The following is a 12,933-nucleotide window of genomic DNA, read 5'->3' on the forward strand; positions in this document are numbered from 1 at the left end:
GGGAAGTGGCAGATGGCAGGTTTACTGCAGGAATGAAAAAGTTACTGTCATCAGCAAAAAGAATAGGGTGCACAAGAGGATGAAGACCATCAACAAGATCATTAATGTAAATTAAAAACGAAAGTGGTCCAAGCACAGTGCCCTGTGGGACACACTTCAATATAGGCAAAGTAGTGGAAGAATTACCATTTACTGAAACATACTGAGATCTTCCCGACAGATAAGACCTTAACCATTCTAGTGGGACTCCATGTACACCAAATAAAGATAGTTTAGACAAAAGAACAGAGTGGTCAACCATATCAAAGACCTTTGAAAAGTCAAGAAATAGACCCAAAACACACAAGCTCTTGTCCAGATTAACACGCACAGACTCTGTTGCATCTGAGAGTGCATACGAGGTAGAGAAAGTGGGACGAAAACCATACTGATGGTTAGTTATGAGAGAATTTCCTGCAGTCGTATTAGTACTAAAAACCAATGAAGAGAGTCTACGATATACTACTCTTTCAACAACCTTAGAGATGACAGGAAGAAGAGAAATGGGTATATAATTTGAAATTAGAGATGAATCACCTTTTTTATGTAAAGGTAAAACTTTATCAACTTTAAATAAATGAGAGAGAACACCAAAAGGAAGAGAGTGGTTAGTTATGTGTGAGATGGGGTTAGAAACAAACTGACCAATTTTTTAAGAACATTATTAGGCTACTCAAACCAAAACCATCAACTGAACAGCTACTTGGAAGCTGGGAAATAATACTATAAATCTCAGTATCACTGCATGGGGAAAGGAAAAATGACTTTTCTGCTATGGAAAAACTACTTACTCTACTCTTGGGTTGAATGGGAACTGAAGGAAGAGTGGTGAAATACGAATTGAAGGCGTTTGCTGAAGAATTTTTATCCATAATAGATCCATCAGCATTCCTGTAATGACATGGGGGGGGGGGGACTGTTTGAGTTTCTTGCGAGATATAGCTTCATTAACTACATTCCATACCTTTCGCAAGTTCCCCTTACACTCATCAATTCGACGCGAAAAATAGAGCTTTTTGGCTGCACGTACTGAAGTCGTAAGTACATTTTTATAATGTTTATACTTCAAAAGACCATCCTGTGTTTTACTTTTACATGTAACCTTGAACAGAGACGCCTTCATATGTGTAGCATTAATCAGACCTATGGGCATCCATGGGCATTTGGGTGTAGAATTCCTTGGTCTCTTCCTCAGAGGAAAATGCTTATCCAACAGAGTTCCTATTCGATACACAAATAAACTTGTTGCAAATTCGACATCATTAGCTTCAAGAAAACTAGACCAATCATTACAGTGAAAACTAAGAATTGAGTTAGAAATTTCTTTAGCTTTAAAAGTTGTAAAAGAAGACTCACCTTGCTCATTCACAGCAATCTCAGCTTTAGGCACAAAAAGTGATAGATAAATCGGGAAGTGATCAGCCAGATCAGTGACACCAAGACCATAAGTATACTTCAATTTTGGAGCATCAGAAATGAAAATATTATCTATCAAAGTGGCAGAATTTCTTGTAGGTTCAACACGAGAAGGAAAAAAAATTGAAGGAAGTAGCCCAGAAGAAGAAAGCACATCAAAGAGATGGTCACAATCATCACTTGATCCAACATTTAACATATTACAATTCAAATCTCCCAAAACACAAATACGTTTTTTAGAGAAAGTCCCCGCACCAGAAAGCTGATCAAGCAAATTATAGTAAAGATGTGTTGGAAAAGGAGGGGGCTTATAAAACAAACAAACAGTATCACATGCAAACTGGCTTTTCAGATCAATGACAAGAGAATAAACAGTCCTACTATTGGACACTACTGAGGTAAACAAGGATTCAAGATCATACGGTCTACTAAATTTAATATCAGATTTTATAAATAAAGAAATGCCCCCTGAGCACTTTGTTACCATTCTAGGGACATGAATAGCAATATAACCATGCATATCATAAGCTGTTAAATTTTCACTATCAGATAACCATGTTTCAGTTAAACCAATTACATCAAAAGGGCAAGAATTATCAGACCACAAATATGATTTCAGACTATCCCACTTATCTCGTATCCCACGTACATTCAAGCAAAATACATTAAAGCAACTATTTGATGAGAGAGAAGGCATGATTTTATCACAAAAATCAATAGTAGTGTGATAATTACATCAAGAATTAACCATAGATTCAAGAAGAGGGTCAAGTGCGTGTGCCTCTTGTTTGCCAGCACTACTTGGTTGCTCAAAAATAACTGATTTAAGAATATAAGAATTCAAAAGAAATGAAAAATCAGCCAGATTTACCACACATAACAAATTCACACAATATCTTCACAAATGAACAAGATATCAAACAAACAGGCTGAAATAGCAGAGGGTAAATTGAAACTAAAAAGGTGAAACTTATAGGCAACAAAGAAAAGAAACAGAAGAAAAAAAACCTGCAGGACAAAGAACAATAACAAGCTACAAAGCTCAAAAAAAATAAAAAATAACAAACAATTACAAGGACAAAGGCAAAAACAAAATAAAGAAAAAGGCAAAACAATAAAGAAGCAAACAGAGGAAAGAGTTATCAATTGTTTATGTAATTCATTTAAAAGAATAATGTAAAACAACATAAATGCAAGCATAAGTAAAACTATTAAATCATAAAGGGTTAAAAAAAAACAAACAACAACAACAAAACAACAGAGCTAAAAGGGGAAAAATGGTTTAGTTCAGTCCTGGGAGGGAATTGGAGGGGCTGTAGTTGACTGATGGAGAACATCAAATTGAGATGCCTCTTTAACAGTAATCACTCTACCATCAAAAGGCTTGGTAAGTATTTCTCCTCCACTAGACCAGGTAGACCTCTTCCCAAGGTTTGATTAAGCTTAATTAAGTTGCTGAAGTCTAGGCTTTGTAAGTGACTCAGAAATAAAGACACCACTACCTTGCAAACTTTTCTTTTCTCTAAGAATAAACTGCTGCATTCTTGAACTACAAAATTCCACAACAAGTGGGCGAGATTTCATACCTGAGCCTTTTTTTCCAATCCTTCTAAAAGAAACGATGTCATTCTTAGTCAAAGGAATACCAGGAAATCTAGTATTGTAAAATCCAAGAAATTTGTTTTCAGAAACTTCCGGATAATAGTCTTCTTTAAAACCAAATGGGATCAGCTGATTAGAAATTTTCATTTGGTCAAACTGATTGCTCAGACGATCCACATTGAGTTGAATTAGCTTCAGAGACTTTTGCAGCTCTGACAAACCCGAGTCAAGCAAATGAAGAGATGATTTAAGCTTTGACATCCTCAAATCATATTGTTTTAGTGATTTTTCCACTAGCACATCAAAATCCATTTTAAGACTATTATATACCTCTTGTTTAATAATTTCCATGTTGTTAGCATCAAAATCAGAAGGCAGATGACTAGAGGCAAGTTTTTTTAACAGATGCCTCAACTAAAGTACCAACCTCATTAGACAGTGCCTCACTGACAACTTCTGCCATAGTAGATCTAAGGTGTTGGTCATTAAGTGAATCTGCAATTAGCTTCTGCTTGTTCTTAAGGGTGTTAATGTGTGAGGTGAGCATAGTAATCCGCTCATTAATAGATTCAGCTCCACTGTACTGGATGGAGCAGTCTGATCTCATCTCTCTGTGACTAGGTGGTCTATAGCTATTTTTTGAGTTGTCACCCATGATGTAGGCTAAAGTGAACTCCAAACTAGGCTAATCAAGCTACAAGCCAACAGCTAAAGGCAAGGGATCTTCCGGCTGGCACAAGCAATTATAAATTATAAAGAGGTTCTAATAACAGCGAAGCAGAGGTGTGGGTACCAGGCAGAAAAATAAATAGACTGTACCTGGGGGGTCCCCAATTGCAACTCTGGGGTTGGGGCTGCTAGGCTTGACTGCCTTTTCTACTGGACTGGTAGGTAGGCTAAACCAGTTCTTCAGATAAATTCAAATTTAACGAGAAGGTTAATGATGCCAGATATTAAACTTAAACAAACAATATAGATTCTAATGTGCTTCTTAATTTTTGATTTTTTTTTTTTTTTTTTTATGTTTTTTTTTTTTTTTAACAAATCATGTGTGATTTGTAGATTTGGACATATGTACCAACGCGAATAGAAATGAACAACTACCTGGTGTATTCACTCTAAGACACTAATTATACATTAATTAAGACACTACTTAATGCGTTTTTTAGACAGTGTTTATCTGGAAATTGGTGCTTGTTAGAACAGATTTGATAAAAAACGGGAACCTCAATTACACCAAAATCAGGAAAATAAATCAGGTCAGGTCAAAATCAGGTCAAATATCTTCATGTTGTATTGTTATGTAATAATATTAATAATTTACTTGTAACCCACTGTGCGATATGTAAGGTCTCATTTGCTTAATGTTACATATATTGAGAAACTGTTGTATAGTTTGGGTTGATAAGTGACTTTATAGTAATGGCTAGTGACGTCAATTAACGGAAATTAGGACGGGGATGTATTTTTCAAAATCTAGAGGGGGGGGAATTCTAGAAAGGGCCGAGCTCTCTCTATCTCCCTCTCTTTCTTACTCTTTCTCTCTCTCTATCTCCTTCTTGCCCTTTACTACCCCCTACTATTTAGACAAATAATCCTTCAATATATGCGAAACAAAATGAAAGAAACTATATCAGATGCTCTAACCGTTTCTTTTAAGGTTTACACCTCCTGTAAACTTTACTACACGCGCGTGTCAACCCCCCCCCCCTTCCTTCCTCTTATCAAGGTAGCCTACTAATTTATGGATTGCGGTTTGACCCTTTGATGGCTTCGTTAAAGCCCAAAATAACTGTGCTTACAATCACATGTTGGGTTTTGACTATGTTCATACTTTACAGGAATATTTATTTGTACTATATATACATATTACCGTGACTGTCCAAAATTCGTGAATGTCCAAAATACCTTTTTTTTTCTCCTTGGATTTAGTCAGCGTTGCCAGTCAACTTTTTCAATTTGATGCAAGGTTTGATGATGACAGGTTAGGTAAGGTTAGATTAGGTTTGGCTTGGTTAGGTTGGGTTAGATTTGGCTTGGTTAGGTTAGCTTAGCTTTTTAACCCATTTCTGATATTTATAATCAAAGTTAACCTAATCTAACCTTACTTTAACTTTTACCATCATAGCTTGCATAAGATTGAAAAAGCTGACTCGCAAAGCTAATTGAATTCAAGCAGAGAAAAAGGTATTTCGGACATTCACTGGTGAATGTCGACATTAACCAGATTTCACATATTCACGGCAACATACACGCATACATACATAACACACTTATGCTTGTTTCTAAGATATAATATCTTTTTTTTACTTTCACTTTAAACAAAATACTTTTATAAACTTATATCCGCTTCTAATATCATAGTTGTAGATTGTTGCAGAATTATATTTGCATATTACTTGTTGTATGAGCACAATCTTACATATTTATATTTGAAGTAATATATATCATTAACTCTCGTAGAAGTCAACTGGATTTTCTCCGTGGACTTAGCCGATTGAAGATTGTGACGAAACCTGAAGAGAGTACAATAAAAGGATACGTGGTGAGAAGAAAAGCAATGAAAAATGAGCTTAGGACTTTCAGTTTCGACACAGCTAAGGAGCCAAAGCATTATATTTTAAATCGGTTATGGAATTTGATCGAATGGAGTTATGAGGAAGATTTGCAATTGTATTTATGATTATTTTAAGAGGGATTTTTCAAAGCTAAACTATAATAGAAACCGAATTTTGCATCGGCACCTAAATTTCCCTTCACCCAATGAAAAAAATTCTTCATCTGGGTAAAATTAGTTAGCTTAATTTTCGGGCCTGAGTTGAAAATGTCGTCTCTCTGTTCGTGACAACTCTGTTAGAAATAAGTAAAAGCTCCCTCTTCCTCCTCCGCTATTATTTTTGTATCCTTTTTTTGGATACATATTCAAAGAGTCTTTTTAGGATATGGTGAAAATAATATATTCTTGGACTTTAAAATTTTTTCGTTGGGCATTTTGTCTTTTTTTTCTTTCTTATTCTTTTTTTTATTTCTTATTTTTGAATTGAATAGAGGGTAGTAAGAAGAAATTGTATCATTGAAATATGTATTTTGATTATTTTAAGAGGCAGTTTACTAAAGCTAACCTTTGACAGAAATTGAATTTTGCTTCGACACTTATGTTTGACCAATTGATAAAGAAATTTTTTTTTCCCCTCGGCAAATATTTGTTCGCTTCTGTTTCGGGCAAGAGTTGAAAAAATCGTATCTCCGCCTTTCAAAGTTGCGTAATAATAAATAAAAGCTTCCTGTATATGTTCTAGTATTTTTTTAAATACAGATATTCAAAGGAATTTTTTTCACGCAGTTTCTTATGAGGACTTTAAAAAGTTTAGCTTATATTGGGCATACCAAAGTTAGATAATAAAATCTATGTGTTGTTTTGCTCAGTAAAGTGCACGGTCTTTTTTGAACTTGCCTTGGGGCTAATTTGTTGTTTATTATCTGATATTTTATTATTCTGAGACAAGGGGATTGCAATGGATAGTTTTTTGTCACTAGTGTTCTTATTAACTCTGTTTTCTTTTTTTATATATTGTAATATTATATAGTACCTTTCCAGTGCTCAAAATTTGTATGTTTACTCAAAAGTTATAATTAAAAACAGCTTTTTTATGTTGGTTTGTAGAAATAAGTAAATAGGAAAAAATGGAGAAAGTCCTTTTCTAATGGCTTATTTCTATGCAATTAAATCTGCTAGAGCTACGAATTTAGAGATATAAGGCAGTGTTTTTCAATTATTGCTGAGCAGAAGACGAATCAAATATCTGAATTAAATATGTGAACAAGTAACTGAAACGAGTCTTATTTAATATAGTAACTTTAATGGTATATAGATATTATTAAGAATTAGAAAAAATCACAATATCAATGCAATAAGGGCACAAGTGCCAAAAACTTAATTTTAAACGAGAGCGAAAAAATAATTTAGCTTTTTTTCCGGAGTCGTAATGATAAAGTCAAATGGACTAAAAATATGATGTCAAAAATATACCATGATATTTCCTTCGTGGAATTACTGAATGTGTCTGCTTTCGAACTTAATTCATGGAAAGAATAAGGACAAATCAACCTCTCTAATCAATTTAGCAGACAAATCTAGCCCTTAAAGTGTGATTATAATTTATTTTTTTTTGCAATTGACCCCTTATTGCGTGAATGCGGTGATCCATCTGTTGTCGTAGCACTAGTAGTCGTAATGGGATTAATCGAAATATTCGTAGTTGTAATAGTCGTATTATTAGTGTTAGGAGTAGTAGTTGTCTTTGTAATAGTAGTCGTGTTAGCTGTAGTCGTAGTAGTCCTAGTAGTAGTAGTCGTAGCTCCATCATCTCCATAAACAAAGAGAAGCGCTACCTGAAATCCTTCAACTTGGACAAAAATTACTTTGTATTGACTTTTTGTGGGTTTTTTTGGACTCATAGTGACCAGCCAAACTATGGATTCTTATAGAAAAAAATCATAAGGATATAAAAAAAAATTCCACGAAACGAACAGAAATTAATTTAAAAAACTTTCCACAAAACAAGTTTCTTAAAGAAAGGTAGAGATGCATTAACCGGAAATAAGCTAACAACAAAATCAGATTATCTCCCAACCATAAAACTACCACAAACCACAATCAGCAAATAAATGAAACCCAAAACGAACAGAAATTACAGTAAATAATCAAGTTAAACTCAAAACGAGTAAGAATTAACAGGAATAGGGGTGACAACCCCGAAGCCTTCTCAAGATCAGAACATAATTTGCACTTTACCGAAGTACAAATACCATTAACCGTTCCTGAAACATTTCTGATACGTCCTCTTAACAACCTGTGTGGGCATAGTTTGTTTCAATTTAATTCCACACAGTTTCAGTATTTCCCAAACTGTTCGCCTTAATACCCTTAGTTTTAGCAGCAGCAGTAGAATTAATACTAGTAGCCTTAGTGGCAGTAATAGTAGTAATAATAGTAGCAGTAGTATGAGCAGAAGCACTAGCAATAGGATTCAAATGTTTTCTTTTGGCTACTTCAAAATCCCCCACACCAAGTCCTGTTAGTTTCAACTTCACACAACAAACTGTTCCTAAGATATTGCTGTTACACCCTTTCGAAAACCTACATACAGACTGCATGCTGTGAATAAGTTCACCTCCCGCCCGCCCCCCCCAAAAAAAAATTCCTTGAAAATTTCATCTTCCCACTCTTAGGCATAGTTGTAACAGTAGTCATAATAGTAGTATTTATATTGCTAATAGTAGTATCAATAGTAATAGCGGTAGTTATAGTAGCGGCAGCAGTAATAACATGTTCCCTTTACAATCAGTTATAGTAGAAGTAGTAGTAGTAGTAAATGTAGCAGTGATATAAGTATTAGTAGTAGTGTGCACATATTGTCTTTTGGTCAGACGATTTTACCCTTTTAGCGTTTTATGAAAGTTAAAACTTAATAACCGAAAATTTTTTTGAGATACGCTATTTTGACAATCTACACGCCCTTAGCGTATTTTGATTTAGTTCAAATTTTCCCTCAGTATTGTAATAGGAGTAGTGTGGTAGTTGTAGTAGTAGCATGCAAATTTTCCCTTTTTTATCATGTCCCAAAAGTTCAAAATTAATATACACAGTCATTCATGAGTTACGCCCTTTTGACAATCCATATACACAAAACGTATTTTGATATAATAGAGTACTGTTTCTCAACCCGTGGTCATTTGATATGGGGCAGATATCAATCCTAATTCTGTTATTGAAAGTATGTTTCGCAATTAAAAGGTTCTGCCTCCTCTAAACGAGATGGTATTTTTTTGTGCTTCACCTCAACATTCAGGGACTTTGATCGTCTTTTGATGAGCTCAAACGGATCGTCAGAGATTGAACTCCGAATGTAATTGAAGTATGTAAAAATTTCCGGGGTTCAAGGATATGCTTTTAGATATTCCAAGATTTAGGGTGGATATGCTGAACCAGAAACATAACGGAAGGAGGTCTTGCCCATTATATTGCCGATCAACTTGTATACAATGTCCGAAGTGACTTGAATAGAAATGAGGAAGGAATGTTTGAATCCCTTTTTATTGAGATTGTCATTTTGTAATGATTTAGCTTTCGGTTTGGTTTACAGGCCCCCTAGTGGATCTATTCCTTCGTTTATAAAAAATTTGAATCATTTCTGCGAACTAGGGGGATTTCAACCTTAACTTGCTGGATCAAAATTCTGCATCAGCTACAAATTATTTGTCGATGATACTTTCTGCGGGAGCTCTCCCTTCAGTTTGTATACCAGCCCGAGTTACTAATACGCATGCGTCATTTATTGATAATATTTTTTCGTCACTAGATGTCATAGATAGTTTGGTGCTTGTTAGTGATATTTCTGATCATTTCCCCGCTATTTCACTTGTTTTTGTCGTATCTTGGACGTCAACAAAAAATCCCTCAGTTGTTCTTCGATCTTAAGGCTTACCACTTTATTTCAAACTATCTCAACATGAAGCAATGAAGTAAGCATGACTTGATCAAATTTTCAAACGGAATAAAAGTGTCATGAGAAATACCATTTTTTGGTCTTATCAGAAAAAAGCGCACCTACATTTGAAAAATTCTGTTTTGTCTTCATTAAAAAGACAACAAAAAATCTTTGCCTGCCTTCCTTTTTATGAATTTATGCTTCCTGGAAACTGCTAGAATTGTCAAAAGGGCATATTTCTAATTATTCCTGTTGAGGTACAACATGCCGACCGATCTACAGAATATTGATGGGGAGGGGGCGTTGATATTGTAGGTTTTATGAGCCCAGTTTGTGACTGTAGTAATACAAGATTGAAAATGTTCGCTTGTTTTCTCTTCAAACACGGTGCAACATGCCCACTTATCGCCAAAATGTTGGGATAGAGAGCAAGGAGGCGAGGGAGATCACATGGATTCTTTTGTCCTACGTACGTTGTCTGACTAGTTGGGCTGCAAACATCAGCCGAAACCTCACCCAAACCCGTTATATCTCTCTATCATCCCAGTGCACAATTAAAACCTTAAAGCAAAACAGGAGGGAAAGACCAGAGGCGGCTAAGAACGTACAATTATGCTTGAGTTTACATCAGGACTGCATGAAATCCCCAGTATTTCTAATTAAATGGCCGCTCTGGGAAATCCTGGGATTAACTTAGCCACTGCTTGACAATGTACTCCTATCAACAGCCTCACTAGCAATCTTTGAACTATTCTACGAGCGTATAGATATATATATATATCCTTGGTTTTCATATGGGTTTAAAGTTACCCAGAGGAATTGGCGAAGTATTGTCTTATTGACATATATCCAAAAATAAGCTGTACAAAAAATGTGGTGTACTCCCACTTTTTAGAGCTATAATGGAAGAAAGGTTCACAGTTTACGGATGACAGGTTGCTAAAGACTGTTTTTTGGCTACCCGTCATGTTCACAATACTGAGATGTTTTGATTACCACTTGTTTCAAGTATTTCTGCTGACCAAACTTCGACTTTGGTCCTTAAAAAAAGGTGTTATGCGTCCTTGTTTTCCAAACTGAACTAAATTCCATCCCTCAAACTAAGCAAGTTCTATCAATTGATCTGGTCCATTTCTCGCATCTTATTTGGCCTTCAAAACATTGAAGTCCCCTTTTTTTCAAATGCATTCCACTTCCTTCTCTCTTTTACGGAAACAGTCCTGAAATTGGGCTTTGGATATCAAAATTGTTTTTGTCGTAGCTTGGACGCCAACGAAAAATTCTCACCTTTTTTTTCAGTCTCCTGCAAAATTTATTTTGCATAGCATAACGGCTACTGACTTACTATAGCAGACTCTAGTGAACATAAATGGTAATGTATGTCCTCGATTACCCTTCGCTTCTTATAGCCCCCAAGGTGTTGGAGTAAACCTTCGATGTTGTTATTTCGTTAAAAAATTACCAAGAGGTGTAATAAATATGCCTTCAAGGTCAAAATCACCTCAACAGCTCCAAGGTTAATGACCGTAAATCATATAACCCACTGATCGCAGATGAGTTTTAGCCGAGAAACCGGCAATGTTTGGTTTTTTGACTAACCTATCAGCTAGAAACTCTTGCTGATCGTTCTCTACGTCAAGATTCCTAGAATTTCCCTATGGTAAACCCTAGAAATGCGCTCGTACCTGAGTAAGTCGTAAGATTCTATGTGCATCCGAGTTTCCAAATTATCTATAATATCTTGGGAATGGCTAGCTGGATCAAATTGAAACTTTCTGGGGTGTTGGACAGGTTGGGAGGGTGCCAAGTAGACCTCAAGTCCGTAGTTGGGGAACGGGGTAAAGATACACCGAAAAATATATGGTGCATACTGTTCTTCAAAATAGCTTATCGTCAATATCTCGGGAACGGTTAGGGAGATGAAGTTGTAACTTTCAGGTACTGTTTGAGGAAAGGATGTGGGAGATCGGGGTATGAGGACTTCCAATTTATATCCCCTTACAGAAAGGTTATATCTTATCAAACCATCTACAAATTAGGAAAAAAGCTTCTGTGGGAAGCAGTAACCATTTTCCAATAATTAGTCCACATAAAGTCTTTTCATTTCATATTCCGACTGCGAAAACAACTACTAAATTGCCATACACCAAATGCACGTGGCAATCTTCTTTTTTTTGCAAGATTAACAGATGATAATGAAGTCCTAGTATCGAAACAAGGATACTTTTATATTTATTACTATGTTTGTTTTTGCTTATTTATCGTTCAAAATACGTATAGGAATCGGCGTATGTTACTTGTATGATTATTTTGCCAATCTCTTATTTTGTGCAAAAAAAGATATAATAGTTCATTTTACAATTCTGAGTTACGGAACGAATAGATTTTATCGCTCCACCTTAATCCCCATTCAACAGATTACTAAATTACCATCTCTATGAGACTCCAATTGCTCAAGTTCGATTATAGACAATAATTCAGATTGTGACTTATTTCTCCTGAGGGTCCAGTCCCGGCTAAGCATCTAGACTGATAACCAAAAAAAGAAAACATTTAAAGATTATCTACTGATACATGATTTAAACAGCCTATAGCAAATTGCCCTATTTATTTTTCACTACTATTTTGCTAATATATTATTCTCTTTTTGAGCAAAAAAAAAATCAACATACATACACATATATACAATAATAATCCATCTTACAATTCTTATTGTATCAAGATGCACTTGATGCCGTCACTTGTATTTATTCACTATTCTAAAATATTACCAAAATACTACATCTTTTGATGCTCCAAATAGCTCGAAGTCCGATTATTAACGCCAATCCGGATTGGGAGAGTTTTATTTCCCCTTGATAATACAATCCCATTTAAGAATTTTGATTCTTAGGTAAAAAAAAACCTGTATTTGAAAAACTCATCTACATCCTACCTTCATTAGTATCTATCTACAGAACGTCGCCGTCGCAAAAGTCAAAAGAACGATATGTGAAGTCTTTAAAAAGTAATTTGTAGGACTGCATTTAAAGTACAGGGCAATCTATTTTTCTTTTTTAATCGTTATGCGTACATAATTGCATGTCTTGCACGTAAAGAAAAACCAAGAGTTCGACCTGTACTGATAAAATTCTAAATTTAAATCGGGCGTTAAATTTAACAAAAAAATCACGGGTAAAAAACCATCAAAATAAGCTAAAACTGGAAACACATAACGTCAAACCCCTAAAGATTTTGGTAAAAATCATGTTTTAGAATCCACAAAATTGCCAATGTTTCAATTTACATAAGTGAGAAGTATGGCCAAACTAAACGATTCAGTTGAAGCAACCCAAAGAAAAATCATATAAAATTACGTTTTTCAGGTATGAATAGACCTAAGACG

The 12,933-nt window shown here is 35.1% G+C and overlaps 1 protein-coding gene across 1 annotated transcript in view; it reads left to right on the forward strand.

The window, feature by feature from the left end:
• LOC148949600 (uncharacterized) overlaps positions 1 to 6,702 on the forward strand; it is a 41,275-nt gene extending 34,573 nt beyond the window's left edge. The window contains exon 4 of the mRNA XM_089093030.1: positions 5,521 to 6,702. Coding sequence (XP_088949156.1) covers positions 5,521 to 5,740 — 220 coding nt within the window. The 3' untranslated portion in view covers positions 5,741 to 6,702. The remainder of the gene's footprint in view (positions 1 to 5,520) is intronic.
• Positions 6,703 to 12,933: the final 6,231 nt, after the last annotated feature.

Source organism: Artemia sp. Qi Xiang Cuo, chromosome 8 (assembly GCF_049724085.1).
Source record: "Artemia sp. Qi Xiang Cuo chromosome 8, ASM4972408v1, whole genome shotgun sequence".
In the NCBI taxonomy this organism is placed as follows: domain Eukaryota; kingdom Metazoa; phylum Arthropoda; class Branchiopoda; order Anostraca; family Artemiidae; genus Artemia; species Artemia sp. Qi Xiang Cuo.